The 14,891-nt window shown below is 61.2% G+C and overlaps 2 protein-coding genes across 3 annotated transcripts; both read left to right on the plus strand.

The window, feature by feature from the left end:
* Positions 1–4,161: 4,161 nt before the first annotated feature.
* CERS1 (ceramide synthase 1) lies at positions 4,162–10,280 on the plus strand. Of its 2 annotated transcripts, none has more exons than XM_040086715.2 (6): positions 4,162–4,339; positions 5,274–5,454; positions 6,356–6,517; positions 8,027–8,174; positions 8,704–8,840; positions 9,424–10,280. In XM_040086715.2, exons 1-6 carry the CDS (start codon positions 4,225–4,227, stop codon positions 9,464–9,466), a joined length of 786 nt encoding a protein of 261 aa, XP_039942649.1. In that variant the 5' UTR covers positions 4,162–4,224; the 3' UTR covers positions 9,467–10,280. The 2 variants fall into 2 exon arrangements, with proteins under 2 accessions (XP_039942649.1, XP_039942650.1); XM_040086716.2 differs by having other exon boundaries at positions 8,728–8,840.
* A 33-nt stretch (positions 10,281–10,313) lies between these two features.
* GDF1 (growth differentiation factor 1) lies at positions 10,314–14,529 on the plus strand. The gene is made up of 2 exons (XM_040086714.2): positions 10,314–11,463; positions 12,220–14,529. The coding sequence occupies exons 1-2, from the start codon at positions 11,202–11,204 to the stop codon at positions 13,011–13,013; spliced, it is 1,056 nt and encodes a 351-aa protein (XP_039942648.1). The 5' UTR covers positions 10,314–11,201; the 3' UTR covers positions 13,014–14,529.
* Positions 14,530–14,891: the final 362 nt, after the last annotated feature.

Raw genomic sequence — 14,891 nt, forward strand, 5'->3', positions numbered from 1 at the left:
CGAGGCGCCGCGGGCTCTGCTCGGAGCGCGGAACCCGTGGAATCGGGAGGGTTTTGGGGTTCGGGGCACGGCCCCGAGGTGTTTTTGTCACCTCCCTGGGCCAGGCCTCGCTCCGCGTCCCCTGCCTGAGCCGGATCCTCGGGCGGTCGCTGCTGCCCCCCTGCCCTAAAGGTTTTAGTTTATTTGTTGGGGTCCTGACCTTGTGCGAGGTCCAGCCTGAGCCCTCCGGGGCTGCTGATGGGGAGGAATCTGCTGGGAATTTTGTGCTGGATTTTTCCCTCACTCCCTCTCCGTCCGTGATGCACTGGAGGAGCTGTGGGTGAGGAATCTGCTGGGAATTTTGTGCCAGACTGGATTTCCCCGCTCATTCCCTGTCTGTCCAGGATGCACTGAAGGAGCCGTGGGTGAAGAAAGTTCTGGGAATTTTGTGCCAGACTGGATTTCCCCTCATTCTCTGGGACGGCTCAAAGGGGCTGTGGGCAAAGAAAGTTCTGGGAATTTTGTACCAGACTGGATTTTTCCCTCTTCCCCTGCCCCATCCGGCTCTGAGGGCACCTGGCAGTGCTGGATTGAGGCTGGAACAAACTGGAGTCCATCCCCGGCTCCCCCAGAGCGAGGGCTGAGCCCTGGGAGCCCCCCCGGAGCTCCTGGTAGCTCCTGGTGGCTCCTGGTAGATCCTAACCGCTCCTGGTAGCTCCTGGCAGGTCCTGGCAGATCCCGGTGGCTTCTGGTAGCTCCTGGCAGGTCCTGGCAGCTCCTGGTAGCTCCTGGTAGATCCTGGCAGCTCCTGGCAGCTCCTGGCAGATCCTAACCGCTCCTGGCAGCTCCTGGCAGCTCCTGGCAGCTCCTGGCAGCTCCTGGCACTGTTCCCCAGGGAAATGGGTCACTCCTGTAACTGCAGAAGGCCGAGGGGGGCTGAGTGCTTCCCGTGGCTCCATCTGCATCTGCCTGACCCTGATGAGATGCTGGCAGGATTCTGGCATCAGCTTTCCCTGGCCGCAGGGAGGAACAGCTCCGGCCCCGGCGCTGGCCTGGGAAGGGGTGGGGAAGTTTCTCCTCGCTGGAATTGCTGTGGGAGAGGATGGGAATTGTGGCTTTTCTGTAAAAAGACCCTCGAGATTCGAGAGTTTTCTTCCGACTTTGCCCTAAACCAAAACCACGCCAGCAGCAGCGGCAGCTCCGTGCCTCAGTTTCCCCACCCCACGCCAAGCTCTGGACAACATTTTCCCACCAAAATATTGATAATATTATTATTATTATTTTAATTTTCCCTTGATCCCGTGTCCCTGGAGGGCCGAGGAGCAGAGGGAGAGGCTCTGAGGACGCCCCGGCGCTGACACAGCAGAGCTGTGGGAATAAAGAGCCTTTTGTTGTGGCTTTTGTCCCCTCCGAGCTTCCAGGGTTTGTGCTGGGAGGAGGAAAAAGCAGAGCCTGCCCCCAGCTCGGTGTCCTCTGCCCCCAGACTCTGCTCGGGGTCACTTCTGGGGACGTTTCCTGCTCCAAGTGACCCCCGGCAGTGCCGGGGATGGGAAAATTCAATCCTGGCAATTGAGTGGGGAAAAGTTCCCTTACTGGGCAGGGAGGTGCTGGGCACCGGGGAGCCGCTCCCAGGGAGAGGAACAAAACCCCAGGAAACAAAACCCCAGGAAACAAAACCAAAACCTTCAGCAGGGGACTTCTCCCTTGCTCAGCTTAATCCCAAAAACCCGGGGCTGTGCCGTGCTGGGTTCATTTATTCCCAAAGAAATGAAGCTGTGCCGTGCTGGATCCGTTTATTCCCTAAGCCATTCTTCCAAGCCACTGTGGGATCCTTTGGGAGCCCCATCCCCAGTGTGGCCGATCCAGGGACAGACAGAGAGGACAGACAGAGGGGACAGACAGAGGGGACAGACAGAGGGGACAGAGGGGACAGACAGAGGGGACAGACAGAGGGGATAGACAGAGGGGACAGACAGAGGGGACAGAGTCCCTTGGGCAGCCCCCACAGCCCCGGGACGCCCTGGGCAGGAGCAGGAGGCTCTGGATGAGGCCGGGCTGGCCTCGGGAGCTGTCCTGGCTCCTGTGCCCCAGGAAAAGCTGCCAATCCCCGGGATGCTCGGTGCCAGCCGCTCCTTTGTGTCCCTCGGGAACGCGCTGTGCCCGGCGCCGGCCCTGGCACCGCTCCGGCCCGGGGATCCAATTCCTCTGCAACAAACCCCGACTCAACCCCCCCGGGCCCTTCCTGCTGCTCCCGAGCCCTGCTCTGGCGCTGGGGCTGGATCTGGGGATCCCTGGATGCAGATTTGGGGATCTCTGGATTTGGGGATCCCCGGTATTGGATTTAGGGATCCCTGGAGCTGCTGGGTGTGGATTTAGGGATCCCTGGCTGCAGATTTCAGGATCCCTGGAGCTGCTGAGTGTGGATTTAGGGATCCCTGGCTGCAGATTTCTGGACCTGGGAGTGGATTCAGGGATCCCCGGCTGTGCTGGAGGCTGGAAAAGGGCCCCGTGAGGAGGAGGAGGAGGGGGAGGTTTCCCTTTAAGCAGATCCCCATGACATCACTCTCCAGCAGCCCTGGGCTCTCCCAGCCCCATCCCGGCTCCCGACGCAGCTCCGGTCGCCCGTGGCAACAGGCATCCTGCGCCGTCACCATGGCAACGGCGGCCGGGTGATGGGAGGACATCGCCAGCCCCCTCCCCACCCCACAGGGCAGAGGCGGCTCCTTGGGCAGCCCCGGGACACCCCCGTGTCCCCCCGTGTCCCCCCGTGTCCCCTCGTGTCCTCCCTCTGTCCCCCCGTGTCCCCCCGTGTCCCCCCGTGTCCCCCCGTGTCCCCCCGTGTCACCCCCGTGTCCTCCCTCTGTCCCCCCGTGTCACCCCTGTGTCCCCTCCCTCCCTCCTGCCCCTGCTCCAGAGGCGGTTCCCACTGCTGGAGCCCCTGGGACTGGGGAAGGGCTGGGACCGGATGGTTCCTGTGGTGCCCCCACCCCAAACCCCCGTGGGGTGAGCGGGGATTTGAGGCTCAGCATCCCAAATCCACCCTGGGTTAGGGGAAGGGACCCCACAGATCCTTTTGGTCCCTCCATCCCAAACCTCTGTGGGGAGAGCGGGGATTTGAGGATCCCAGATCCCCCCTGGGATCGGGGCAGGGCTGGAACTGGATGATCCCTGTGGGGTGAGTGGGGATTTGAGGATCCCAAATCCCCGTGAGCCGTCCCCGTGCCACTCCAACAATCGGCGCCTCCCGTGCCCAGGACTTTCTGTCTCTGCATTATTTATTCCCCCTCCGAGCTTCCTCCTCTTTCCTGCCGTTGCAAAAGGCCTTGGCAGCGGCTCCAGGCCTGGGGAATCCAGAGCTTTTTGGGATGGGAGCCCCTGGAAAAGGGGACCCAGCCAGAACCGCGGGGCAGCCGCAGCCTGGGGACAGCTGGGACCTTAATTTAGGAGCAGAAAGTGCTGACCCGGGGCAGGGTCCAGTTACTCTCCAGGAGTTTTGTTTTCACCTCCGGCTCATCTGGAGGTTCCGAGGGGGGATCTGGGGGTTGGCAGCGCTTTGGTTCCCCCAAACCCTTCCCTGTGCCCTGCCCCGGGGGCTCCTGGCGCTGTCACCGCCCTGACGGGAGGCAGGAATGGGATCTGGAACCGCTCAGCTGCCACCCAGGGGCAGGAAAACTCCCGACCGGAGCCCTGGGAGCACACGGGGAAAGGCAGCACCGCCTGCTCCCTTTGTTCCCAAAAAACCCGGGGCTGTGCTGTGCTGGGCCCGTTTATTCCCAAAAAACCCGGGGCTGTGCTGTGCTGGGCCCGTTTATTCCCAAAAAAATGAGGTGGTGCCTTGCTGGGTCACTTTATTCCCAAAAAACCGAAGGCTGTGCCTTGTTGGGTCAGTTTATTCCCAAAAAACCCAGGGCTGTGCTGTGCTGGGCTTTATTGTTCTTTTACGAGTTCTCGGCTCCACCCTGCCGGAGCCAGCCGTGAGCGGGATGCTCCCGGGATGGGGGAGGATGCTCTGGGCTCCACTTCCACACCTCCAGCCTCCCGATTTCCCCTTCCCTCAGCCTCTGCAGCCTCTCTCCTGCTGGAAAAACGGGGATCTGAGCCTGGCTGGCACCACGGCAGCTCTGGGAATTCTGCTGCTCCCCGCCCTGGGGATGCTCCTGTCCCCCTCCCTGATGAAATTCCCGTTTTTTCCCCTCGCAGCCCTTTGCGGAATGGTGCAACCTGCAGCCCAAAGATGCTGCCAAGATGCCCGAGAGTGCCTGGAAGTTGCTTTTCTACTCCCTGTCCTGGTCCTACGGCGCCTACCTGCTCTTCGGCACCGACTACCCCTTCTTCCACGACCCCCCCTCTGTCTTCTATGGTGAGGAAAAAAGGGAGGCAACCCCTAAATTTCCATGTTTTTATCGTGCCCTGGGTGCAGACAGGGCGCAAAGGGGTGTCTGAGAATTTCTTTCGGTCACTCGGGGGCTGCTGGAGGGGCTGGGGAGGTAAATCGGGATTTAAATAATCAGGATTAAATGATGGGATGGGATGGGATGGGATGGGATGGGATGGGATGGGATGGGATGGGATGGGATGGGATGGGATGGGATGGGATGGGATGGGATGGGATGGGATGGGATCCATGGGATGGGATGGGATGGGATGGGATGGGATGGGATGGATCTCGAAGATCAGCTCATGGCCACGGGCAGGGGCAGCAAACCAGAGCCTAAAAATCACCTCAAACTCCCTGCGCCAAACCAGGGGTTTAAAACCCCCTAATTCCAGCCCCTGCTGTGGCCAGGGACAAACCATGTTCTCCTGTGATTCCCGGGCTGTTCCATGTGTTCCTGTGATTCCCGGGCTCTCCCTGGCAGTCCCTGTCCCCCTTGGAAGCCAGGATGAGGAATTTTGTTCGGATCAACCCCAAGCAGAGCTGCCCGTTCCTCCCTGCCCGGATTTTGGGAGTCACACTCGATGCCAGTGTGACCAGTGTCCTGGTGTGATCAGTGTCCCTGTGTGACCGGTGTGATCGGTGTCCCCAGTGCCGGTGTCCCGGTGTGACCGGTGTCCCCAGTGCCGGTGTCCTGGTGTGATCAGTGTCCCCAGTGCCGGTGTGATCGGTGTCCCCAGTGCCGGTGTGACAGTGTCCCGGTGTGATCAGTGTCCCCAGTGCCGGTGTCCTGGTGTGACCGGTGTCCCCAGTGCCGGTGTCCCGGTGTGACCGGTGTGATCGGTGTCCCCAGTGCCGGTGTCCTGGTGTGATCAGTGTCCCCAGTGCCGGTGTGACCGGTGTCCCCGTGTCCCCCCAGACTGGAAGCAGGGCATGGAGGTGCCCAGGGACATCGCCATCGCCTACCTGCTGCAGGGCAGCTTCTACGGGCACTCGCTCTACGCCACCGCCTACATGGACACGTGGCGCAAGGACTCGGTGGTGATGCTGCTGCACCACGTGGTGGCCCTGACCCTCATCGCCTCCTCCTACGCCTTCAGGTGAGCCCCAGAGCCCGGCCAGGCCCTGGAGCCCTCCGGGAATCCCGTGGGGATGTCCCGTGTGAGGTCTGTGTCCCTCACCGCAGTCCCAACATTCCCTGCTGGGTTTGTGTCCCTCATCCCAATCCCACCTTTTCCCTGCTGGGTTTGTGTCCTTCACCTCAATCCTGACCTTTCCTGCTGGATTTGTGTCCCTCACCCCAATCCCCACCTTTTCCCTGCTGGATTTGTGTCCCTCATCCCAATCCCCACCTTTTCCCTGCTGGATTTGTGTCCCTCACCCCAATCCCCACCTTTTCCCTGATCCCAGTCCTGGGCTCGGGGTGGGTTCTCCATGCTCCAGAGCCCTCTGGACACAGCAGGTGTGAGTGCCTGGGTCACGCAGGGAATGGCAGATTGGGGTGCTGGGAGCCAGCATCAACATTCCTCCATCTCTGCTCCTTGTTTTTCCCCCGTTTTTCCCATTCCCCCCCCCTTTTTTCCCCCCATTTCATCCCATTTTCCTCCCCCCGTTTTTCCACCCCATTTTTCCACCCTGTTTTTCCACCCTATTTTTCCCTGGTTTTCCCCCTTTAATCCTGTTTTCCCCTCCTTTTTTTTTTTTTTGCCCTATTTTTTGTCCTTTTTTCCCCTTTCTTTCCTCTTTTTTCCCTCCCACTTTTTCTCCCCCTCACGCTTTTTTCCCGCCCTTTTTCCTCCGCCATTTTCCCACCCTTTTTTCCCGCCCTTTTTCTCTCCCCTTTCCCCCCCCCCTTTTTCTCCCCTTTCTTCCTCCTTTTTTTTCCTCCCTCTTTTTTTCTTCCCCCCTTTTTTCCTCCCCCTTTTTTCCCCCACCCTTTTCCCTGCCATTTTTTCCCATTTTTTCCTGATTTTCCCCATTTCCCCCGTTGTTTCCCCACAGGTACCACAACGTGGGCATCCTGGTGCTGTTCCTGCACGACGTCAATGACGTGCAGCTGGAGTTCACCAAGCTCAACGTGTACTTCAAGCACCGTGGCGGGGTCTACCACCGCCTCAACGACGTCGTCTCCAACATCGGCTGCCTCACCTTCAGCGTCAGCTGGTGCGTCTGGCCCTGACCCCAGCCCTGGATTTGTGTCCTTCACCCCAGTCCCGATCCTTCTCCCTGCTGGATTTGTACCCCTGACCCCAGCCCTGATCCTTCTTCCTGCTGGATTTGTGTCCCTGACCCCAACCCTGATCCCTGTCCTGGATTTGTGTCCCTGACCCCAGCCCTGATCCTTCTCCCTGCTGGATTTGTGTCCCTGACCCCAACCCTGATCCCTGTCCTGGATTTGTGTCCCTGACCCCAGCCCTGGATTTGTGTCCTTCACCCCAGTCCCGATCCTTCTCCCTGCTGGATTTGTGTCCCTGATCTCAGCCCTGATCCCTGTCCTGGATTTGTGTCCCTCACTCCAATCCCAACCTTCTTCCCTGCTGGATTTGTGTCCCTGATCCCCGTCTTGGATTTGTGTCCCCCATCCCAATCCCAACCTTTTCCCTGCTGGATTTCTGTCCCCCATCCCAATCCCGACCTTTCCCCAGCTGGATTTGCACCCCTCACCCCAATCCCGGCCTTTTCCCCGCTGGATTTGTGTCCCCCATCCCACCCCCGACCCTCCCTGCTGGCTGTTCCCCCCGATCCCAATCCCGACCCTCCTCGGTGGATGTTTTTGTCCCCCTGCTCGCACTTCCCCACCCTCCCGCCGGTTTTTGGGACCCCCCGCTCCGTCTCCCGGGGGATTTGTGCCGAGCTCCCGCAGAGCGCGGCCCCACGCTGGGCTCGGAATCCCTCTGAAGTGCGGGGCCGTCTGTCACCGCGGAGCGCCTGTGAAGCGCTGCGACACCGCGGGCGACACCGCCAGCGCGACAAATGGCCCCGGGCACGGAGGGGAGGAGCGGCGGCTGCCGCTCTCCCGGCTCTCAGCAGCGAGGAGAGGTTTTCCAGGCAGGAAAAGGGAGCTGGGGCTGTGCCGGGTTCCAGCTGCTCCCGGGGAGAGGAGGGAGGAAAACAAAGAGGATGGATGGATGGATGATGGATGGAGGGATGGATGGATGGATGATGGATGGATGGATGGATGGAAGCATGGATGGATGGATGGATGATGGATGGATGGATGGATGGATGGATGGATGGACGGATGACGGATGGATGGAAGCATGGATGGATGATGGATGGATGGATGATGGATGGATGGATGATGGATGGATGGATGGATGACGGATGGATGGAAGCATGGATGGATGGATGGATGGATGGAGGGATGGATGGATGGATGGATGGATGGATGGATGGATGGATGATGGATGGACGGATGGATGGATGAGCCACAGCCTCAGTTTTGGGGGAAGATTTTAGGTGAGGAACTGGGGGTGCACAGGTCTGGACAAAGCTCCCAAAGGTTTTCCCACCCAGCCCCGCAGCGCGGCCCTGCCTCGGCACCAAACCTTTGGGAAGTGCTGCTGCCCTGCCCCGTGCCTGGAGCAGGGATTGGGGCGCCAGGGGAGCTGTGCTGGCCCTGTCCCCTGCCAGGGGGACACTAAACCCTGTCCCTGTCCCTGTCCCTGGCAGGTTCTGGTTCCGCCTCTACTGGTTCCCCCTCAAGGTGCTCTACGCCACCTGCCACTCCAGCCTCCAGTCTGTCCCCAACATCCCCTTCTACTTCTTCTTCAACGCCCTGCTGCTCGTGCTCACCCTGATGAACATCTACTGGTTCCTGGTGGGTGCCCCGGGCTCGCGGCCACCCCACAGGGGACAGCAGGAAAATGTCCCCTCGCCTTGGGGTCAGCCCTGTCCTCACCGCTCCTGTGGGATTGCAGGGCTGGAGGAGGCTTTGGGGGGTTCAGGGGAGGAGGTTTTGGGGGGTTCAGGGGAGGAGGTTTTGGGATTTCAGGAGAGGAGGTTTCGGGGGTGGTTCCCTTTGGAATTCAGACCATCTGCCACCCCGGGGATCCACAGGGAGGGAGTGATAACAGCAGCGGCAGTTGGAGAGAGGTGTGAACGTTTCTGGGAATGTTCCCTGCATTCCCCAAGCTTTGGGGAGGGGGGAAAGGGGGGATCCTGTGGGGCAGGGCAGGGCAGGGCAGGGCAGCTGCTGATTCCATCATCCCGCGGGATGCAATCAGGGAAGGTGAGTTCCAGGAATTCTGCTCCGAGTCACAAACCCCATCCCTGCCCCAGCGGGGTGGGGACAGCAGGAAAAGGTCCCCCCCAGCCTGGGGGTCTCTGAGGGTCTCTGTCCCCCCCAGTACATCGTGCTGTTCGTGGCCAAGGTGCTGCTGGGGCAGATGCAGGAGGTGAACGACGTCCGCGAGTACGACGTGGAGGAGAGCAGCAGAGCCGGGAAGGAGCCCGGGATCCAACTGCCCCGGGCTCTGAAGGAAAGGTGCGTGGGTGGCACACCTGGAGCTCCACACCGGTGTGGGTTGGAAAACCCTGAAGTTCCACCCCCGGGACATCTTCAAACCATCCCAGGGTCTGGCTTTGGGTACTTCCAGGGATCCAGGGGCAGCCATGGCCGCTCTGGGAATTCCAGCCCAGCCCCTCCCCACCCTCACAGCCAGGAATTCCTGCCCAAAATCCCACCCAGATTCCCCTTTCCCAGTTTGAAGCCATCCCCTGTGTCCTGGAATTCCATCCCTCATCCCAAATCCTCTCCAGGAGGCTCCTTGGAGCCCCTTGAGGCTCTGGAAGTGGCTCCAGGGTTTCCCTGGAGCTTCTCTTTCCAGCCTGGCCTTGAATCCTCGCAGGGAGGAATTCCTTCCCAATGTCCCATCCATCCCTGCCCTCTGGCAGTGGGAGCCGTTCCCTGTGTCCTGTCCCAAATCCCTCCCCAGCTCTGGAGGGGGCTCTGAGCTCTCCCTGGAGCTTTTCCCTGGATCAGCCACACAAATCTGGGGACAGGGAGACGAGGGAGGGAACTTTGGGGTGGGGCAGCGGGGCTGACCGAGGGCTCTGCTCTTCCCCAGGCTGCACCTCAAGAACGGCCTCGTGAAGGACAAGAGGTTGTGAGGCCAGCGGCTGCCGGGGCCCGGCGCTGGGACCCTGCACGGGACAAAGGACGGGCCCCGGGAGAGCTTCACCCCTGTCCCCTGCCACCGCCTCTGCCAGGACCGTGCCCTGGGGCTGGGCTGTCCCCTGTGCCCTGTCCCCTGTGCCCTGTGCCCCGGGGCTGGGCTGTCCCCTGTGCCCTGTCCCCTGTGCCCTGTCCCCTGGGGCTGGGGGGTCCCCGTGGCCCCCTTGGGCCAGCACACCGGTGGCTCTGCTGGCCCAGGTAGGCTTTGGGGCTGGCTTTGTGTCCCCAGGTGTCGCTCCGCGTTCTCAGCCCCCCGTGATTCCCCCCGGAGCCTCCCTCTGACCCTTCCCCAAGCCCCGGGGAAAAGCTCCTGCCCTGCCCTGGGAAGGGGAGCCCGAGGCCAGCCCCGCTCCAGCTGCCACCCAGGGGCTGCAGAGGTGACCCACTGTCACCTGCAGCTCCCCCGGGCAGCTCTGCCTGGAGATCCGCCTCGGGAGCCTCATCCCAGCCCTCTGCAGGAGGCCCGCGAGGTTTAATTGGCTTCGAAAAGCCCCGCGTGGGTCCTGGGGTGGCTGAGAAAGGGTCCTGCGAGTCCCTGCCGGGGGAGTCCCCCCAGGACTGTCCCCTGCTGAAGGGAGAGCAGGGAATTCCTGTTCTCCAGGCTGGATTTCCAGGGAGAACAGAGAATTCCTGCTCCCTGACTTGAATTTCCAGGCAGCTCCAGCCCTGCAGGTTCCCGGGTCCCTGTCCTGGGCAGCTCTGCGGGTTTGGGTCCCTCAGACCCCGCTGTCCCCTGGCTGTCCCCTGGCTGTCCCTGTGGCCAGGGGTTGGTGACACGGCTGTCCCCTGGCTGTCCCCTGGCTGTCCCATCCCTCAGCTCCCTCCCCGAGCAGCCAGGGGAGGGAGGGGGATCCAGTTAATTCCGGGTGTGGGAATTTGTGGGATTCTCCCCACTTTTTGTCTGTCCCGTTGATTCCCCTCCAGCCTTGTTGTGTCTGAGCCTGACTTGGGGGCTGCTGGAAATGTCCCCGAGCTGTGGCAGCGCCTTGTCCCCTCCCCGTGGCTCTCCGGGTGCCGGAGGAGCAGCCCCGTGCTGGAATTCCTTGGTTTTCAGCGGGATTCGCAGGACAGGAAGGGAGCTGACAGCCCAGGATGGGCCGGAGCAGAGCCTGGGGAGATAAAACTGAATTTTCCAGTGCTGGCATCGAGCTGGGGGGCTCCAGCTGCTGCTGGGGGGTGACATCGATGTGGCAGCTCTGCTGTGATGGCCGGGAAGGGACCGGGGCGCCCGGGGGTGCCTGCCTGGGGCAGGGACCCGGCACTGGCGGGGGATGATGCTTTGGGGCCGGTGGTTTTGGGGGTGATGATTTTTTGGGGCCGATGGTTTCTTGGCCGATGTTTTTTGGGGCCGTGTGAAGCAGGACTCCGATGGTTTGACGTGCTGGAGGCTGATGGCTTTAAGAGAGAAGCGTTGGACGCCGTGATTGAGTTTAAAAAGGGATTTTTGGGGGAGGAAGAGCCGGCTCCTGGTGTGCCCCCAGCTCCGGGCAGGGCTTTCGGGAGCAGCGCTGGATTTTCCATCCTCATCCCTGAGCTGCTGAAAGGGTTAAGGGGTGCCTGGAAGGGATCCCAGGCTCTGCCCAATCCTGGGAATCCCGCGGTGCTAATTGAGCACCGAGCCCATCAAAGGCTGGAGCGAGGACGCTCTTTGTCCGGGCGAGCAGAGCGGCGATGTGGCTCCTCCGCAGCCTCGCCTGGGCTCTGCTGAGCCCCGTCCTGGCCGCCGAGCTCAGCCGGCAGGAGAGCTCCCTCTTAAAATCGCTGGGCCTGAGCGCCAAGCCCAGCCCCAAAAGCGCCGTCCCGGTGCCGCCCGTGCTCTGGAGGATGTTCCAGAGGAGGAAGACTCAGCCGCGGCCGCAGGAAGAGCCGGATTCCTGTAGGGTGGAGGAGTTCAATGTCCCCGGGAACATCGTCCGTGTCTTCGCTGACCAAGGTACAGCCACAGCTTTCCCTGGCATCGAGCCGGGCTCCCCTCCTTCCTTCCTTCCTTCCTTCCTTCCTTCCTTCCTTCCTTCCTTCCTTCCTTCCTTCCTTCCTTCCTTCCTTCCTTCCTTCCTTCCTTCCTTCCTTCCTTCCTTCCTTCCTTCCTTCCTTCCTTCCTTCCTTCCTTCCTTCCTTCCTTCCTTCCTTCCTTCCTTCCTTCCTTCCTTCCTTCCTTCCTTCCTTCCTTCCTTCCTTCCTTCCTTCCTTCCTTCCGTCCCGAAGCCGGGGCCGCACCCAGGAGAAATCCCTGCAGTGAATCCCCAATCCTCTCTGGATGCTGGAGGCGATGGTTTATGGGTTTGGAACCCCGAGGTGGGGGTGACGGCGGGCAGCTGTGCCTGGGGCCCCCTAAATCCCAGCCCCGATCCCAGCCCCGATCCCAGCCCCGATCCCAGGCTCGGGGGTGCACGGTGCTAGAGGTGAGTGGGAATGTGGCTGCAGGAATGGGAACAGCCGCAGCTCGGGCAGGGATGGGATGCTCGGACTGGGCTTTGTCCCCCCTGTCCTCACTGTCCCAACGCCTCTGGCTGACCCGCGGCACATCTGGCTGACCCCAGGGCACATCTGGCTGACCCCAGGGCACATCTGTCTGACCTCGCAGCACATCCGGCTGGCCCCAGGGCACATCTGGCTGCTCTGAGCCGTTCTCAGCTCCCCGGGGATTGTTTGATTCAGCCACCCGCACCCGTCTCTCTCTCCTTTGCAGGCCGCTTCCTCCCCGAGGGGCAGCCCCGGGGCCGGCTCTGTCTGCGGAAGCTCCTGTTCTTCAACCTCTCCGCGCTGGAGGAGGGCGAGCGCCTGACCATGGCGCAGCTGGAGCTGCAGTTCCACCACAACTCCTACCAGCCGCCCGGGCCGGGGCAGGTCCTGGAGCTCCGGCTGTACCCGGCGTCCCCCCGGGGGCCGCCGCAGCCCGGCCGGAGGCCGCTGCTGGAGCGCTCGTTCGTGCGAATGCACAAATCCCTCCTTTTCGAGCTGAGCGCGGCGCTCAAGGACGGCAAAGTGCCGGGCGGGGATTTGGCCTTGGTGCTGGAGATCTCTGCCGGGGACGGCGGGAGCCCGCGGAGCCCCTGCGCCGGCAGCGACGCCTTGGCGGCCACCTCGCTGCTGGCGGTGACGCTGGGGCGGCGGTGCCGGGCCCGCAGGAGGAGGAGCAGCGCCCCGAGCCCCGCGGTGAGCCCCAGCCCGCTGTGCAAACCCCGCCGGCTTTACATCAGCTTCAGCGACGTGGGCTGGGAGAACTGGATCATCGCGCCCCAGGGCTACCTGGCCAACTACTGCGGCGGGGACTGCCCCTTCCCGCTGGCGGCCGAGCTCAACAGCACCAACCACGCCGTGCTGCAGACCATGGTGCACTCGCTGGACCCGCGCGGCACCCCGCAGCCCTGCTGCGTCCCCGTCAGGCTCTCGCCCATCTCCATCCTCTACTACGACAACAGCGACAACGTGGTGCTGCGGCACTACGAGGACATGGTGGTGGACGAGTGCGGCTGCAGGTAGCGGGGGAAGGAGCGGGAACGAGCCCCGAACGAGCCCCGAACGAGCCCCGAACGAGCCCCGAACGAAATCCCCGCCGTGCTCGGGGCGTCGCGGGGCGCCGGGGGCTCCCGTGCACAGCGGGGTTGGGGCCGGGGTTGGTCGGGCTGGGGTTATGGGGTTGCGGGGTTATAGGTTATGGGGTTATAGGCTATGAGGTTATGGGGTTGTGGGGTTGTGGAGTCATGGGGTTGTGAGGTTATGGGGTTATGGAGTTATGAGGTTGTGAGGTTATGGGGTTGTAGGGTTATGGGGTTATGGAGTTATGGGTTTATGAGGTTATGGGTTATGGGGTTATGAGCAAGCCTGGCGCCGGTTCCCTCCCGCGCAGGGGGTGGTGGCTCCACGCTGTGAACCCCGGGCACCCCCAGGGATCCGGCTTTTTTTTTTCTTTTTTTTCTTTTTTTTTTCTTTTTTTTTTTTTTTTTTTTTTGGCCGAACTCTGCAGATTTCTCAGGGTATAAAGGACTTTTCTGGGTGAAACGGGCCCGGGGTTTGATCCAGCTGCAGGGACAGGGGCGGGGTGACCAAATCCCCTCGCAGAGGAGGCGGAGCCGGGCAGGAGCTCAGGAGCTTCCTCCTGTGCTCTGGGAGCTCCTGTCAGGATGTGCTTGGTGATGGGGCCGTGTGGGGACAGGGCGGCCAAATGCACTGGAGGTTTTGCCTAAAAAATTGGAGATTTTAACAAAAAAAAAAAAAAAAAAAAAAAAAGGAAAGCCCCGGGAGCCGCGTGCCAAGGGCAGGATCCCGCCGGGAATGTGGAATCCAGGGGTGTGCTGGGGTCCGCGGCATCTCCTCCCCTCCCAGCCCGCTTCCAGTCAGTATTCATTTACCTCATCTGCAAATCGATGAGCCCGGGGTGTCCCGAGTGTCCCCGGGCGGCAGCCGAGCCTCGGGCAAGGGCAGAGCGCAGAGCTCTGCGCATTTTAGCTTTTTCGGGTTATTTTTGGTGGATTTCTTGGTTTCTGGGTGGCCCCAGGCTCTTCGGGAGTGGCTTGGAAGTGCAGCAGGGACCCAAATTTGGGCCATTTCCCACCCTGGACCGCTTTTCTCCATTCCCAGCGTTTTGGGCTCGGGGTTTTGCCAGGTTTGGAGCCGGGGCCCAGCTCCTGAGCTGTTCCCTAAATGTGTAAAATCACCACAGCCAGGCTTCCCCGCCACCTCTGGGATTCCGGGAGAACCAGAAAGGAATCCCAGTTAGACTTGAATTTTTTCCTCTTTATTTTCGAACTGTGAAGGCGTAGTGCAGCTTCGGCGTTTGTTTTTTTTCGCTGTTTCCTGATGGCGTTGTGTCTTTGAGGTCTGATGAAGTTTTCCCTCCTCCTCCCCCAGGGGAAGCACTGAGGGTTTAACCACTGCGGGTCCCTTGTGATGTTTTTTTTTTTGGTTTTTGTTTTAACACCCAAAATGTGGAGCTGAAGACCCAGAGCTGGATTCACATTCCCAAATCCAGGTGTTTCCCACCCAGCCCTGCCCTATTCCAGTGTTTTAAGGGCTTAACTCCAGCCAGCAGGAGCCATTTAATTCTCATTTTAGACGGGCAGAGGAAGAAAACCTTCAAGTATTCCTGGGTTTGTGAGGGAGCGACGCCAGGACAGGGGCTGGGCTCAGCCTGGCCCGAGTCCGTGCCCAGGGCGGTGCCAAGGCCAGGCCCAAACCCCGGCCCAGGCCCAGCTTTGAGCTCCCAGGCCGGAAGCTTCTCCCAAACCCCGGGGCTGGAAGAGGGTGGGGGCACTTCCCACATTTCCCACTTCTCCCAGCTGAGTTGCTCCCCCCCTCTGCTATGCACACCCCCACTTTTGTACTAGTCTTGTGTTTAAAAAAAAAGTAATAAACTGGAAG

The sequence above is a fragment of the Hirundo rustica genome, chromosome 26, assembly GCF_015227805.2.
Source record: "Hirundo rustica isolate bHirRus1 chromosome 26, bHirRus1.pri.v3, whole genome shotgun sequence".
Lineage (NCBI taxonomy): Eukaryota > Metazoa > Chordata > Aves > Passeriformes > Hirundinidae > Hirundo > Hirundo rustica.

What these genes read in the sequence shown, in the direction of transcription:
- CERS1 (XM_040086715.2), top strand. Translation starts at nt 4,225, where the DNA reads ATGCCCGAGAGTGCCTGGAAGTTGCTTTTCTACTCCCTGTCCTGGTCC. An exon ending in CTCACCTTCAGCGTCAGCTG is followed by an intron (nt 6,518 to 8,026) that starts GTGCGTCTGGCC and finishes TGTCCCTGGCAG; the next exon opens with GTTCTGGTTCCGCCTCTACT. An exon ending in CCCCGGGCTCTGAAGGAAAG is followed by an intron (nt 8,841 to 9,423) that starts GTGCGTGGGTGG and finishes GCTCTTCCCCAG; the next exon opens with GCTGCACCTCAAGAACGGCC.
- GDF1 (XM_040086714.2), top strand. Translation starts at nt 11,202, where the DNA reads ATGTGGCTCCTCCGCAGCCTCGCCTGGGCTCTGCTGAGCCCCGTCCTG. An exon ending in CCGTGTCTTCGCTGACCAAG is followed by an intron (nt 11,464 to 12,219) that starts GTACAGCCACAG and finishes TCTCCTTTGCAG; the next exon opens with GCCGCTTCCTCCCCGAGGGG.